At 37.3% G+C, this 15673-nt stretch overlaps 1 protein-coding gene across 1 annotated transcript in view; it reads left to right on the forward strand.

The window, feature by feature from the left end:
* Window positions 1–15673, forward strand: part of LOC126773765 (E3 ubiquitin-protein ligase Ubr3) — a 69260-nt gene that overhangs the window by 21540 nt on the left and 32047 nt on the right. The window contains exons 2-9 of the mRNA XM_050494906.1: window positions 7639–7852; window positions 10960–11085; window positions 11629–11764; window positions 12119–12240; window positions 14166–14307; window positions 14397–14805; window positions 15195–15418; window positions 15489–15644. Of these exons, the coding sequence (XP_050350863.1) occupies window positions 7639–7852; window positions 10960–11085; window positions 11629–11764; window positions 12119–12240; window positions 14166–14307; window positions 14397–14805; window positions 15195–15418; window positions 15489–15644 (1529 nt within the window). The remainder of the gene's footprint in view (window positions 1–7638; window positions 7853–10959; window positions 11086–11628; window positions 11765–12118; window positions 12241–14165; window positions 14308–14396; window positions 14806–15194; window positions 15419–15488; window positions 15645–15673) is intronic.

Here is a 15673-nt window from a genome sequence, read left to right on the forward strand (position 1 = left end):
TGATTAGATACAATGTATTAATGATCTTGATCGTTGAGACTTTGTATGTAGAAGTATCATTTTCGTTTTTAATTATACTCCCGCGTATCTAATTATGTATCAGGGTTCAGTTGACAGGTTTTAATAATTTGAAGTGTTCAACTTGTAATTTTACTTTTATAACATTTTTATTCATTATAATTTTTTTATTTTAAAATATAGAATTTGTAAAATAAAAATCATTATTATGTAAGTAATTTGTAAATATTTTAATCAAATATAAACCGAATTTTAGAAATCTTGAATGTTATGAAGTAACATTCAGTTTCAATAGACAAGTCCTTATACACAAGTGGTATGCGCGACTTCAGAACACCTGCGTGGCTTGACACGAGCTACTTGTTTTTAATTGTAATTACATACAATTAATGAGCCAACTCACCAAAAACAATTCGAATGTAAAAGTAATCGTAGAACGGGCCTTGAAACTGTGGAAATGTGAAGACGAACGTTATTATGTATATTCACAATTATATTATAGTTTTGATAAAATTAAGATAAAGAGCGATAAACACACTGTGTATAATCTATACACTATAGTAAGTAATATTATAAAGTCGAGTGGGTCCGATGGCATCCCTCCGGTCGTTCTGCGTACATTCTCCAGAATTGGCGCCGGTATCAACGCTTCTTTTCCGCCACTCCTACAGTCCCGAACTCTTGGAAGACTGCTTTGGTGTACCCTATCCCTCGAAAAGGGTAACCGCTCAGACTTGACACTTGATAGGCTTGTTGCCATCACCTTGTTTTCCAAGATAATAGAGTAATAGTATTGAAGTAATATGGAGAATAAACTGCCGGCGGCTGTAATAGTAATTATTATTATTATAAAGAAGTTAGATTTGTTTGTTTATCTTTCGCAACTCATGTGAAAACTAATAATGTAAATCACATTATATATGGAAATTTTTCGATTATTTTTCTGGCTGGATTTCATAGGCTGTTTTATTAATGAATGTGTTGTTTTTTTTTTTGAAGATATTCTTTAATATAGCGATGTATGTGGTTGGAGAACAATTTGTCAACAGTGGCGCAGATTTTTATTAACTTTGCCTATTAACAAATACGATATGGATGATGATTTTTTAATCTTAATATTCGTTTATTTCCATATATTTGAATAGGATCAACATTCTGATCAACGAGTCTGTGTTAGACTAGCAGGCTTACATTGAATTTGCTTCAAATGTGCTTATAAGATTTCTTGAATTTATTTATATCAGTAAAAAAAATTCAACGAACTTCTAGTTTTTTTTTTTAATATACACCAATTGTCATGGCGGTTTAGGTCATCTTATTTTTTATTTTGCTTTATAAATTAGATCAGTAAATATAATTTATTTATTATTAAAACCGGATATCCGTTCCGATCCGTTCTTTTAAGCTATCATCTAAGATTACATCGTTTTAATCTCGTTTTAGTTGGACTCTCTTTAAGCACCTTGAAGGAGCCCTTTTATATAAAGTTCTTTATGTACTCACATATATATTTTTCTTGAATGTTTATTTTTAATTCCAAATGTAATTGATTGTTGTTCCGTTAAAAATAGATAAGGTGTTAAGATGGTCTAGTGGATATATAACGTGGGTCTTAACCAAGTCAGAGCGTCACAGTAGCATGCGCAAGCGATCCCTTGGCGCTCCTCGTTAAGACGGAAAGTGTACCGTCTTTGACATCAGCGAGTAACTGTAAAAAGAAAGGTCTAAACAGCATTACTTAGTATTGTTGATCCGGTTTAAATGGTGAATGGTAGAATGACAAGCACGGGGGACGTAACATTTTAGTTGCCAAGTTTCACAGACCATTGGAGATTTAATAAATGGTTAATATTTCTTAAAACGTCATTGTCAGTACGCCAACTATAAAGAAAAAGATTTCATACACATGTAACATCAGCCATCACCTTAGCAGAAGAGTAGGTAGTGTAGTGGAATTAACAGTGATTCCTAGTCATTAATTGAAAATGCTTTTGGCACTTATTATATTATACTTTTGACAGTCTCGTTGGCGATAATTCTCAATAGCAGCCTGGAGTCCAGAAGTTGGAAGTGTGTACACTCCTGTGCCTCGGAAAGCACGTAAAGCCTTTAGTCCTGTGCCTGAACTCTTTCCGGTCGTGTCGGATTGCCAACCCATCGGATTATGAGACTTAGGGAATAGAAAGTGCACCTCTGTTTGCGCACACACTTGTGCACTTTAATATGTCCTGCGCAGTTGGCTGATCTCTCTTGAGATTGGCCGCCGTGGCCGAAATCGGTCTGGAGCACAATTATTATTATTCTTTAAAAAAACAAATACCTCCATTGGGTGCAAAATTTTTATTATGTTTAAATGATCTAACGAATCATTACACGTACATACAGTGCCGGCCCTAAGTTAGAGCGAGAGGAGCGATCCGTCTAATCGCCGAAGTACCAAAGGGCACGAAAATGTCAAAAACAATTTCGATTGGTACATAAGCGTTGTTTGATGTAAATATGTATTGCATCTCATTAATTATCCTCCCCCGCGTCCGTGTGACCAGTAGTTAGTTGTAGAATACATAATTATATGTAAAGTCTCGTAACTAGTTTGTACATTTAAATAAAATCAAAACCAGACGGAATTTAAATCTGGCTCATATAAAATGTAATGAAATCATTGTAAGGCGCCAGTTTATTAATGAATATTTCAATATATATTTTTTTCGTATTATCGTATTTCGCATAAAAATAAAATAAGTATTTGTCTATGACATTTTGCAGAGATATAATCATAGATTAACATAGAATTAAATTAATACTTATAATTAAATTAGTGATAAGTAACGGGAGGAGAATGTTTAGAGCTTGAATCATGCTGCTCCAATGCGGGTCGGTGGCAGCATTTCAATGAAATTTGACACATGCAGGTTTCCCCACGATCTTTTCCTTCACTGCCGAACACGAGACGAATTATAAAAATTTAGCACGCGAAAATCCTGTAGCACACTTGCCTGGGTTTGAACTCGGTTAAGGTATACGTTTTCGAACCACTCGGTCATCTGCATTCATAGATTGTTATAGTATTACAATAATTATTATTTGTTTCGATTATAGATATATACTAGTAACATCCATCATTTTAACGTACATAATGCCTATTTGAATTATACATATGAAATATTTAAATTATAAGTGAGCAGCGGTAGCCTAAAATATATAAGTAGTAAGTAATAGATAACTTTATAAGAGGCAGTTATTTTGAAATCATAGAACGCCAACTATCCCGATCTTGGGCAGCCCACATCCATCCCGTAACTGCCACCTTTTTCGAATCGTATGTCCACCTCGCCGCAAGGCGTCCTACACTCTAATTTTATCATACAGTTCATAAATACACTGCTCTACAATTTTTCTCCAAAAATCCCGTATATTTGGGGTGCGGACGAATGAATATGACTTTGATTATAATTATATTGTGAAATTTATGTGATTCTGTTATAAGGCCGCGGATCCCGATGATCTGAGTTCAAACCTGGTTCGGGCGAGTAAATAGTTATTGGGTTTTTCGATGTAAAACTTCTCATTGTCTAGATTAAAAACCGCTGGTCCTGCACCATAATTATCCCCGTCGAGATGGTCGCGGTGACCTTAATCGGTCAGGAGGACATCATCTCGTAAACAAAGATTGTAGATTCGATTTTAACATATATAAATACGTGTACCAGACGTTCTTTGCTTTATTCCACTTAATTTTTACACTACGATAGTTTACAATCGGATGATCAGTAATACTGTTGAACATCCCTTTTTATAAATAAACGAAAATGCGATGATATTTATTCTACTCGCGCTATCATATATATAGTTCTAATTAATGTATCAAGCTAAACCAAAGTCAATATTTTTTTTTTGTTTTGTGAATTGTGGTGTTCTTCAAAGTAAAGGGTTATTTTATAAGAATCTTAAAGAATAATTTAAATAAATATAATTTTATTTTTAAGATTTGTATAATGGTATTTACTTTTAATCTTTACGTCGGTCCGCAGTGTACGCGTGTTATATGTTGCCAGGGCCAGAGGTCGTGGTGTTGGTAACACGAAATTCACTTCAATATAATAGGTTTATTGAGTAATTAAAGTTAATTATGTTTAATGAACAAGGACTAGGTGATCCTTTACAAATCCATAAAAATATTACGTCACGTCAGGCGTCATATGGCAAGTGAACACTTTTAGTATAGTATTTGAAAAATATAATATATACATATATATATATATATATATATATATATATATATAAATATATATATATATATATATATATATATATATATATATATATATATATATATATATATATATATATATATATATATATATATATATATATATATATATACATATATATTGTCTAGGTAGGCGGGATGAGCGTATGGGCCACCTGCTGGTAAGTGGTCACCAACGCCTATAGACATTGGCATTATAAGAAATGTTAACCATCGCTTACATCGCCAATGCGCCACCAACCTTGGAAACATTTTGCAAATGGTTTTAGTATGAAGACGTAATTGATTATACGTTTTATGTTTACAAATCGCAACCGACCATAAATGTTTGTCGCGCAAATTTAGCTTAAAAGACACATAACTTTTTACATATTCTTCGGTATTCGTAAAACAAATCAGTAAGCTGATCTTGTCTTATGGGATAACGAGTATTTTAAATAATTTTTTGTCTGGTTACGTAGAAATCGTAATAATCTTTGAATAAATTGCACAGGTAAAAAAAAAATTAATTACCATATGTTTGTATACGTATGTATATAAATCGTTTTTTATGTTAACGGTTACATGATTTGAAATTTAAGTAATTTTTTATATGGTTAATAAACATACGCTATATACAGAAATAATTGACTTGTATGGTAAACTTCATTTGATTACATTGTAACCAACGTGCCAAAACAAACTTTCGCTAAATTGGTATTTGTAAGATAACAGTTAATGTTGCAAATCATGCATATGAGATACATTTGATAATATAAATTATGTTTTGAAGCTTGTTGACGTGGTGCGGTTCGAAATAAAAATCGCACGGTGTAATTTCGCAGTGCGCAGTTTCGCAGTTTCTTATCATTATCTGTTCTTGTCTCTTTCTTAGCTTAATATTAGTATAATTGTTCGACTATCGGTGTTTAATTATGCTTTTGATAATATGATAACAATTAACGTTAATCGTTTTATAAATAGGTTGAACTAATTTCTTATTATTGATGCTGTTCCGCTGAAGGAAAGGTCCCTTTCAGGAAAGTTTCAGGTAGTTTACGTAATTTTACGCTAAATTTAATGAATCGTCTAGTTTATAATATTATTATTAAAAATCAGTTTTGATCAAAAAATTAAAATAACTCGTGAGAGAAACACAAAGCGGTCTTCAAATTCTTTTTGAATCTTTGCCAATAAAATTGTACTAATCTTAGATATGCTATTATTAAGAAATCCGTAGTCACTTGAAGTTTGTCGCCATAGTTGTTTCGGAACAGTTACAGACTTGAACTTAGCTTGATAGCTTTAACTATAAGTCGTAGGCTTGAACTTGGCGCGTACCGTTTTGTATTGTAGAAATAATTTGAGAAAAATTTTGATGGAGTTTGTATTTGAAAGGGGGGGGGGGGCTGCCCATTCCTTTAATTTCACCCAATCGACTCGTTCGAAATGTTATCATTTTAAGCACGCTGAGATATAAATATGGTCATATACGTTCTTGGAGGAGGCTTTCGTCCAGCAGTGGACGGCAAAAGGCTGAAAAAAAAACGTTCTTGGGATTACATGACCGTATCTCGTATTGATATTTTAACGCTCTGATATTCATATCGAACGACCCTTCGAACCGGAACTCAATATTAAGTATGGACGTGTGGCGGTAGAATATGTTAGTGAGTGGTACTTACCCAGACGGGCGTACACAAATCCCTACCACGAAGTAAATTAAAATCTTACGTTAAAAAAAACCATTATTCATCATAATACTCAAGTAGATTGTAAACTTTAATTGTATTTAATTAGCGTACTCAGGTACTTTCAATATTTATTAGATTATATTTAATGTTTTCTACTGTATTTTTTACTTAAATAAAATAAATAAATATGATCGTTAGTATGGGTTCCTCTATGCGTTCCTAATCTATTCATCCGTTTGTGAAACTTTAGTTTAGTGTATAGAGTTCGCCAGCGCCATATCTAAAAAAAAACAACAATATTTCCTTTTTTTTAAAACACTAAGAAAATGTCTTGTTCGTATTTTCCTCTCAATATATATAAACCTTTTATGTAGACACTATTTTACTCGTGGGAAGTCGGGACGGGTAGACGGGAGGTAATAAATAATAACTAATAATAAAACAACCAAAATAGATGATAACGCTGTTACCTACTCGAGCCGTTATGAGTCATGGCAAATATTTGATCACTCATTATCTCCAGCGATAAGAATGTTATTTGACCACATTTATAAAATTTGCATATTACATATTTTACGTTTGTTTTATGATTATGGTGTATTAGAAACTCGTCTCGGCTTCGCACGGTTAGAATAATAGTCCACACAAGCGGAGCACAGCACGGGAGAGGTCGCGGATGTGTTATATCAACACGATTCCGCAGCCTCTCCGATTCGTGCCGAAACGGCCATCGCAATGGTTTTAGTGGGTAAGAATCCCACATAAAATGGGAGCCGGGTACCTCTCTGAAGGTTTCCACTGCGTGAATAAATAAAAATAGTCCACACAAAACTTTTATATTGTAATACATTTAAGTTCCAATCAATGTGATTATTTTCCGAAATCAACAATCGTCGTCATATTTCAACCAATTTACACAAAACATTGACTTTTGTGTACATAGGCAGATATGTACGCCGGATAACGTTTCTGGCTTACAAACATTTGTATATTTGTCCTACAAAGTAAATGTTTTATCCGTATACCCGTAATCTACGCGTGCGAAGTTTGGACGAGTATTTAGTGTAATTATAAAAATAGAAGATTTATTAAAGTTGTGTATTAAGATACGCTAACGTTATCTACCAACATTGACAGAATTTCATTCGAAAACTAAGTAGTCCTTTCCCGGATTGAAACGATTTTCATATTAGGATCAACGGACTCGGATAACTTTAAATCACATCAAGATTGAATAAGCAAGATTTACCGATTAGCGCAGCCAACTAAATCCAATTTTATTACCGATTCATATCATCTTACGGTGATAAAGTTAAAAACAAATATAAAAACGATTCGTGAGAATAATTCGACAATGGCTTCGTGTCCGTCTGAACTACCTAGAAAGGTACTACCCAGTCTCATATCGTAAAATATTCCATTGACCGGTCCACTAACTCGTGCGCCGTTCGATCGAATTTCCAACATAAGATAACATAAAATTTTACGCCCAAATGTTAGTCGCATTGGCTGTGTAAGGACTAGTTAATATTTCTTACAGCGTCAATATCTATGGCTGATATGAAATAAATAACAAGAATATATTATCACTTTTCTGATTTAAATAAAAGCCTTTCTCCTTTGTTATTTTATTGTTTTAATTCATTTGTACTTATAATTATAATTGTTGTTTTGTAGTGCGGAGTTACGACAAACACGACAAATGCGGTCTCGTTTGGATACCCCGTGTCGTCGCGTACAGATGTCGAACCTGCGGTATATCACCGTGCATGTCGATCTGTCGCGAGTGCTTCCACCGAGGGGACCACTCCACGCACGATTTCAACATGTTCCTGTCGCAGGCGGGCGGCGCTTGCGACTGTGGCGACAACTCGGTTATGAAGGAAGACGGGTGAGTTTTTCATATCGTCACTTGATGTGGTATCATTATTTTTTATTATTTAATATAGGTAGACGGGCTGACTTATGAATGGGCAGAATGGGCCATCCCAGGATGGTTACTGGTCACCATAGACATTGACCCTTCAAGAAATATGTAATGTATAACCATTCCGTTCATCGTCAATCAGCCGCTGCTGCCACAATCCTTGAGAACTAAGATGTTATGTCACTTGAGTCTGTAGTTACAGTCTCACTCACCCTCCAAACCGGAACACAACAATACAGTTTTTAATAATTATTTTTTAGGTCAGAATTATATATGCAAAGTTATTTCACTAATTTATATATTTACATAACTTTCATATTATTGCTATATATATTCCTTAATCCTATATATAATAGTAAAATTGTAATCCTTATGAAATATTGTATAGCAATGTCAATAACGTCGACGCGAAATAAGTAAAGACAATAAAAATGTTTTATTTGACTTTAAGCTATACAATTTTAATAATAAATTTGTGTCTGAAAATATTTACAACATTGAAATAATAAGACCTAAACTTGGGATAATTGTTTCTGTTGCTATTTATCATACTATGTCGGTTAACAGCAACCGGCGTGACGTCACATCGTGACGTAATCAGGCCGCAGTGGTCCGCCAACGCGTCACTAAATATAGATTCCGTACTTTATCATCATTTGATACACGAGCCATAACATTACTTTAGTGTTAATTTTATTTAATAGATTATTATTGAGCGGAGATGGTGCTGTAAATTGAAGTCGGCTTTAGTATTTTTGCAACCAGTTAAAACTTGAAGATTGTTAAATTTTAAAAAGGTTTTGTTTTATTGTTTTAGTCCGATAACAATATTATATTCCTAAAAAAAAGAAAAGTAAATGACCCACTGCTAGGCTAAGACCTCCTCACTCTTTAAGCAGCTTCGAGGAAGGTTTTGGGCTTATTTCACCATACAGCTCCAATGCAACCTGCATTGGATCTGGATACACATAGCAAAATTTCAATTAAATTTGACACATGAAGGTCTTCACACTCACGTTCTTCTTCATCGCTGATCACGAGACGAATTATAAAAACAAATTAAGCACACGAAAACTCATTGGTGCTTGGATTCGAACCAGCTATATTCGATTAAGATTCATGTGTTTTATCCACTGGGACATCATAGTTCGTGTAAAAAATGATTGACATGTGACATATATGGGAGAAATAACTCGGATCCAGTTCTTTTACGTGTATTACAGAAAGCAGGTGGCAGTAAGGTCGGTCAATGACGAAACAATTTAACTATTTAAACATATAAATGTCAAAAGCGGCTATATAATATATAGCTTAATATAAATAAGTCATACTGTAAACTTAAGGTAGATTCGGATTTCGATAGAAAACTAAATAAATAATCCTAAAGATAAGCTATTAAAATAAACCATAACTAGAGTTATTGTAATTTAAAAACATCATTAATATATCAACTATCAAGTTATTATATTCTGTTGAAGATTTAATGTCAATCAATCAATCAATCAACAGCCAATCGTTGTCCACTGCTGAACATAGGCCTCTCCCAGGGTGCGCCAAAGCTCCCTGTCCTCCGCCTTCCGCATCCAGTTGGTTGATTTAATATATTCGATGATAAATAATGCAGAATGTGTAGATTCAATTGTGATGAATTTCTTGCCGGTTCTTCTCGTTACAATTCCAAACCGTTGGTAGCTTTACATCCTTACCATTATTATAAATGCGAGAGTGAGTTTGTTGTTAGTTCACGGATAATTTCATCATGAAGCTGATTAACTGATCATCATGAAGTATGCACGTTGTATACCCCCCCCCCCTCACCTAGTTTAAAATTATATTTTAAATAGAAGGTTCAAAAGTTGCTTGTTAAAGCTTCCATGAATAATTAAATATTAAAGCTAAAGAGCTTGATTGTTTTAATGTAAGAACGTGCTAATCTCAGGAACTAACGGTGCGCTTTGAACGCGTAGCAGCCATGCGATACGATAGTCCGGCACCGCTCACACACCTAAATATCTTACATAACAACATAACACGGCCATTGTTCTGTAACGTCAGCGTCAGAGGAACCGAAACAGTCGACACAGTTACGCAAACGAACTTCACCTCTGGTTCGACCTTGGCCGAGAACCCTGCCTTGTTAATGACATATCACATGTACCTTGAAATTAATCGTGTAGGTCAAGGTCAGCGTTGATTAGATGACGTAGCTAAGCTGTGACGTTTGAAAGCCATTAAATTATATTAGGGCGTGATGTTAAGAAAAAGAAAGATGTTAATGAATATGATTTTTAATTTTTTGTTTGACTCAAGTTTCTAATTAGTATATTCTAATCAAAATTTAAATATATTTCACAAATTTACTGGTGGTTGGGCTTTGTGCAAGCTCGTCTGGGTAGGTACCACCCACTCATCAGATATTCTACCGCAAAACAGCAGTACTTGGTATTGTTGTGTTCCGGTTTGAAGGGTGAGTGAGCCAGTGTAATTACAGGCACAAGGGACATAACATCTTAGTTCCCAAGGTTGGTGGCGCATTGGTGATGTAAGCGATGGTTAACATTTCTTACAATGCCAATGTCTAAGGGCGTTTGGTGACCACTTAGCATCAGGTGGCACATATGCTCGTCCGCCTTCCTATTCTATAAAAAAAAAAATCACGATCGCGTAGTGTGATGATAATAGATATGTTCATATCATACATGCGATGCGATGCCTCTTCTAATTTTATTTTGTAACAATTGTTAGCATCCGATGTGACACGCGCGACACATATCCTACGTTGATGGTATGATGCCAGAAACATTCACACAAGTGTGGACAACTATTGTACAAATATTCAACTCAATCAGATGAACGATTTAAAAATGCATACTACACAAAGCGCCCCTTCCACTCATTCCAGTCGCTACGTAAATTTATAAAACTCATAAGGAGGTACAGTACTCCGTAAATATTTGATGAAATGAATTTTTAACTGGTTGCAAAAATACTCGAAAAAAATTATATTCCAACTAAATTTTAAAAAAGGAACCCTCGCACGAGTGCTCTATAAATTTCTATTTTATTTCCAGTTTTTGCAGTAATCATGGCAACAAATGTCCAAGACCAGGAACAGCGCCCGCTGAGCTCATGTGCGTCGCGGAAGCTATGATGCCACGCCTCATATTAAGACTTCTGCAACATTTCAGAGAAAGCAGGTAAATAAATTATATAAATACGATTTATTTTAGTGCTTTATTTATTTTTATTTAAATTGAATACCTTTGGTAAGCACAAGTTAATTTGGCTTTGGTTTTTTCGTGTCAGATGAGTTTCACCAATTTAACTTTTTATTTGCAAGCAGTAGATGATGATGACGTCCTCCTGACCTATTTTGTGCTATTATTACTTCTCAAGGAAACTTAATGTCTGTCTCCTCAATGTCACGGGATGGCAAATGGACACGACTAGAAAGAGTTCTGGCGCAAGACATAGACTCTCCAAGTGTTCCCATAGGTTTGCAATGTTGATTGTATCGAAATATGAGTCGTTTTTATAAATTAGTTCGTCTAGCAGTGGACGGCTATAAGCTGAGAAAATAAAAATACATGAGATCAAGTGAGCATTATTGCGAAATTTGTCCCAAAAATGTTTATCACGAAGACGAAAGCTCACAGTGATTAATTTTATTTTATTTGTAGTATTCAATTGTCGACTTGACCTGTGCCTGCTTATGACGAAGTCTATTTTCTAATTTACAGTACGGGAGCCGCCAACTCAGATTACTATCGCTTGGCGGTACAAGAGTGTGAGGGCTACGTTCAAATGCTGATGGAGTTCAACAACATGGGCGACCTCATGCGGACCGCTATGACCAAAGCTCTCATCAACCCACAGGTATGAGGGACAATATTATTATTTTTTTACTATAAAGTCATGCCCGGGTTTTTTCAGAGACGAGAGAGATGTAAGAGAGGAGATATTGTGTGTGCAAATATAGAAACTTTCCATTCTTTCGATTATATATTATAGCACAAGACCAACTGATTTATCTATTTTCTCAGTCACGGGAGTCAACTTCTCGCTACGTTCTTTTATTCAGAAAACATCGGCAAATAACAACTTTTATTAGAACTACTTATATTTAGCCGGAATTTAAAAATTGGGCTTTGGCATGAGTAGACTTGTTAGCTAATTACTATCCCTATATTTATTAAAAAAAATATATTTTTATCGAATGATACATTCCAGATGTACCGGGACCTGGTGTCACCACCACACCCGGACACAGAGTACGGCACCTACATGACTGAATCCAACAAGATGTACGAGAAGGCTATAGATTCCTTTCCAGCTCCAGATCCACCTGACGAGTACGTATACCAAGCTGAACTGTTGTATGCTACTAATTATATATGTATTTCATTTTAAACCAAGCAATGTTTAGTATGGATGATCGTCTATACTAATATTATAAATGCGAAAGTAACTGTTACACTTTCAAGGCAACACCAGTAGCCCGATTTTGATAATATTTGTATGAAGCAAACTTAAACTCCAAAGAAATGACAATTGACATTTTTATAGCCAACTCGTGCACTCTTCCCAGAACCCAAACAAAAACTAATCTCAAATATTAATCTAATAACTTAACGTGACTCACAGATTAATGGCAGAAAGTAGCCGTAGTAGTAGTTATTTATTCTAAATGTCTTTTCTATTAACGTAACAAGTATCCTCATTTACCATGTCCAATGTCATCTTATATTTTCAAGCTGATCAGTATTGGAATTCGTTGTTATGTATTTTATAAAAGTTCGGGAAAAATGTAATCTTTTATCTTTATTATGTACATTTGTTATTTATTTATTTTTTAATATCGAAATATATACATTTCTTCTAATACTTGGTCCTTACATATGAAATTGGCGTTTTGTACGGGAGGAATATATAGTCAATTTTTTTTTTGTAAAATATATTTAATTAATCAAAGTATGCACCATTGTTATCTATGCACTTTTGCCATCTCATAGGTAGTTCATTGATCCCTTTACTAAAAAAGCCATGGGGGCGAGAATCAATAAACTCTTTGAAGGCGGTTTGGACTTGTATTGCCGCATCGGAGTTGTATTTTTTTCGTTGTAAGAAGTTGTCCAAATTCCGGAAAAAATGGTAATCTGCTGAAGCAAGGTCCGGGGAGTACGGTGAATGTCGCAGACATTCCAATTGTAGCTCATCTAACTTAGTGGTTGTTTGTTGTGCAGTGTGTGGTCTTGCGTTGTCGTGAAGAAGCAGTGGCCTAGAGCGATTGACCAATCTCGGTTGTTTAGCAACTAGTTCTTCCTTCATGGTTTGCAGTTGCTGACAATAGATATCTGCCGTAATCGTTTGGCCAGATTTTAAAAAGCTGTAGTGAACGATACTGATGCTAGTCCACCAAACACTTACAAGTAACTTTTTCTGAGCCAATTTTCGTTTAGGGAAGGGTTTGGCTGGGTCTCCACGGTTCAGCCATTGCGACGAGCGCTTCCGATTATCGTACAGTATCCATTTTTCATCACAAGTAATGATTCGATTTCAAATCTCTTCATTTTTTTTTTTTTATAGAATAGGAAGGCGGACGAGCATATGGGCCACCTGATGGTAAGTGGTCACCAACGCTCTTAGACATTGGCATTGTAAGAAATGTCAACCATCGCTTACATATCCAATGCGCCACCAACCTTGGGAACTAAGATTTTATGTCCCTTGTGCCTGTAATTACACTGGCTCACTCACCCTTCAAACCGGAACACAACAATATCAAGTATTGCTGTTTTGCGGTAGAATATCTGATGAGTGGGTGGTACCTACCCAGACGAGCTTGCACAAAGCCCTACCACCAGTAGATTATTGTGTCGGTTGAGCAAAGTAACACAGCAGTCGACGCATGTTTGCAAGTTCGATTCATTCAATTCATGAGGTACCCAAGGACTTTGATCCTATACAACATATTTTTATGTTTTATGTTATAGGCAGGTGGACGAGCAAATGAGCCACATGATGGTAAATAGTCATCAACGCCCAAAGACATTTGTGCCGTAAAGAATACTAATCATCACTTATATCTCCAAAGCGCCACTAACCTTGGAACGTGTCTTACACTGGCTTACTAACTCTTCCAACGGAACTCAACAATAAAAACTACTGGTATTTGGCGGTAGAATAACTGATAAGTGGGTGGTACCTTCCCAGACAGGCTTGTTCAAGTCCCTACCACCAATTTTTTTATGTAATGAAATGTACGTTCCATCCGCAGGTACAGACACCTGCCCGCGCTGGCGCCTCGTCTGCAGCACAATACACTGCTGGACGAATTCATTTTTTGGACCTTCAAATACGAATTTCCACAAAACGTCGTCTGCTTCCTACTCAACATGCTGCCCGATCAAGACTATAAGGTACGAAAATAAATTCGGTAAGACTGACAACAAATTTCTGTATATTGATTTTGCTTCTGATTAATGTAACACCTCGTCTGTCCGCACAGGAGCACCTGACGAGGACGTTCGTGATGCACTACGCGCGCATCCCGCTCGTGCTGGAGAACTCTGCCGACCCGGAGACGCTGTCCAACCGCGTGGTGCACATGTCGGTGCAGCTGTTTTCCAACGAGGCGCTGGCTCTGCGCTGCGTGCAGCAGCTGCACCTGCTGCACGTCATGGTGCTGTCGCTGCGGCTCATGATGGGGAAGATCCTGGTGCAGAACACGCTGCACGACCCCGAAAAGAACTTTCACTATGTGATCGACTGCACAAAACGCGTGATGAAGGAGCACTGCTACTGGCCGCTGGTGTCAGACTTCAACAATGTGCTGTCGCACCGCAGCGTGGCGCTGCTGTTCCTGCAGGACGACGCGCTCGTCGACATGTGGTTCGAGTTCCTGTCCATGTTGCAAGGTACCAGACCAGCACACTATTGCGTCGAAACACTAACTCTTGTCCGATTGGCTTTTAGTTCTCTACAACTTTTTAGATCAAGATAGTAGATATTGCATCAATTAAATGACATGATTGTTTTTTCTTCTATACTCCTCCTATGGTTGGAAAAGGTTATATAACTACCCATACTTTTGTTAAAATATTTGCTTTTCATTTCGTGTAAACATGCTCGCACCGCCTCTTGTTTAAGTTGTCGCCTTAATTCGCCCAGAGTCGAGTGTGTCTTACGAACAAGTGATTCGGAAAATCTTTTAAAAGGGCCAAAATTTTGTTCGTCGATAGTGGAGGGGCAGAAATGTCCAAAAGATTGAATTTTTCGTTCACTACGACGCGGGTCGCGCGCACAGGAATGAACGTGAACATCCGCGAGACGGGCGGGCACATCGAGTTCGAGCCGTCCAGCTACTACTCGGCGTTCTCGTGCGAGCTGGAGGCGGCCGCCTACCCCATGTGGAGCGTGCTGGCGCACCTCACGGAGCCCGCGCACGCGCCGCTCGCCACGCGCATCGTGTCGGCCGCGCTGGGCTACCTGCAGGACTGGCTGGACGCCGTGCACTTCGCGGCGCGCCGGGTGAGTGCCGCCCCCGCCCCGCCCGCCCCGCCGCCCGCCGCCCGCCCGCTAACGCCGCCCGCCCCCGCAGACGGAGATGATGCACGCGTCGTTCCACTTCCCGCTGCACCGCTACCTGGCGGCGTTCCTGTGCGCCGGCGTGCGCTGCATGGGGCTGCGCGCCGCCGACGTGCTGCCGCCGCCCGCGCTGCTGGCGCTGCTGGCCGCGCACCCGCTGCGCGTGCAGGTCAGTCCGCTGCGTTCTCGGGTCGGGGG

This window comes from Nymphalis io, chromosome 15 (assembly GCF_905147045.1).
Source record: "Nymphalis io chromosome 15, ilAglIoxx1.1, whole genome shotgun sequence".
Lineage (NCBI taxonomy): Eukaryota > Metazoa > Arthropoda > Insecta > Lepidoptera > Nymphalidae > Nymphalis > Nymphalis io.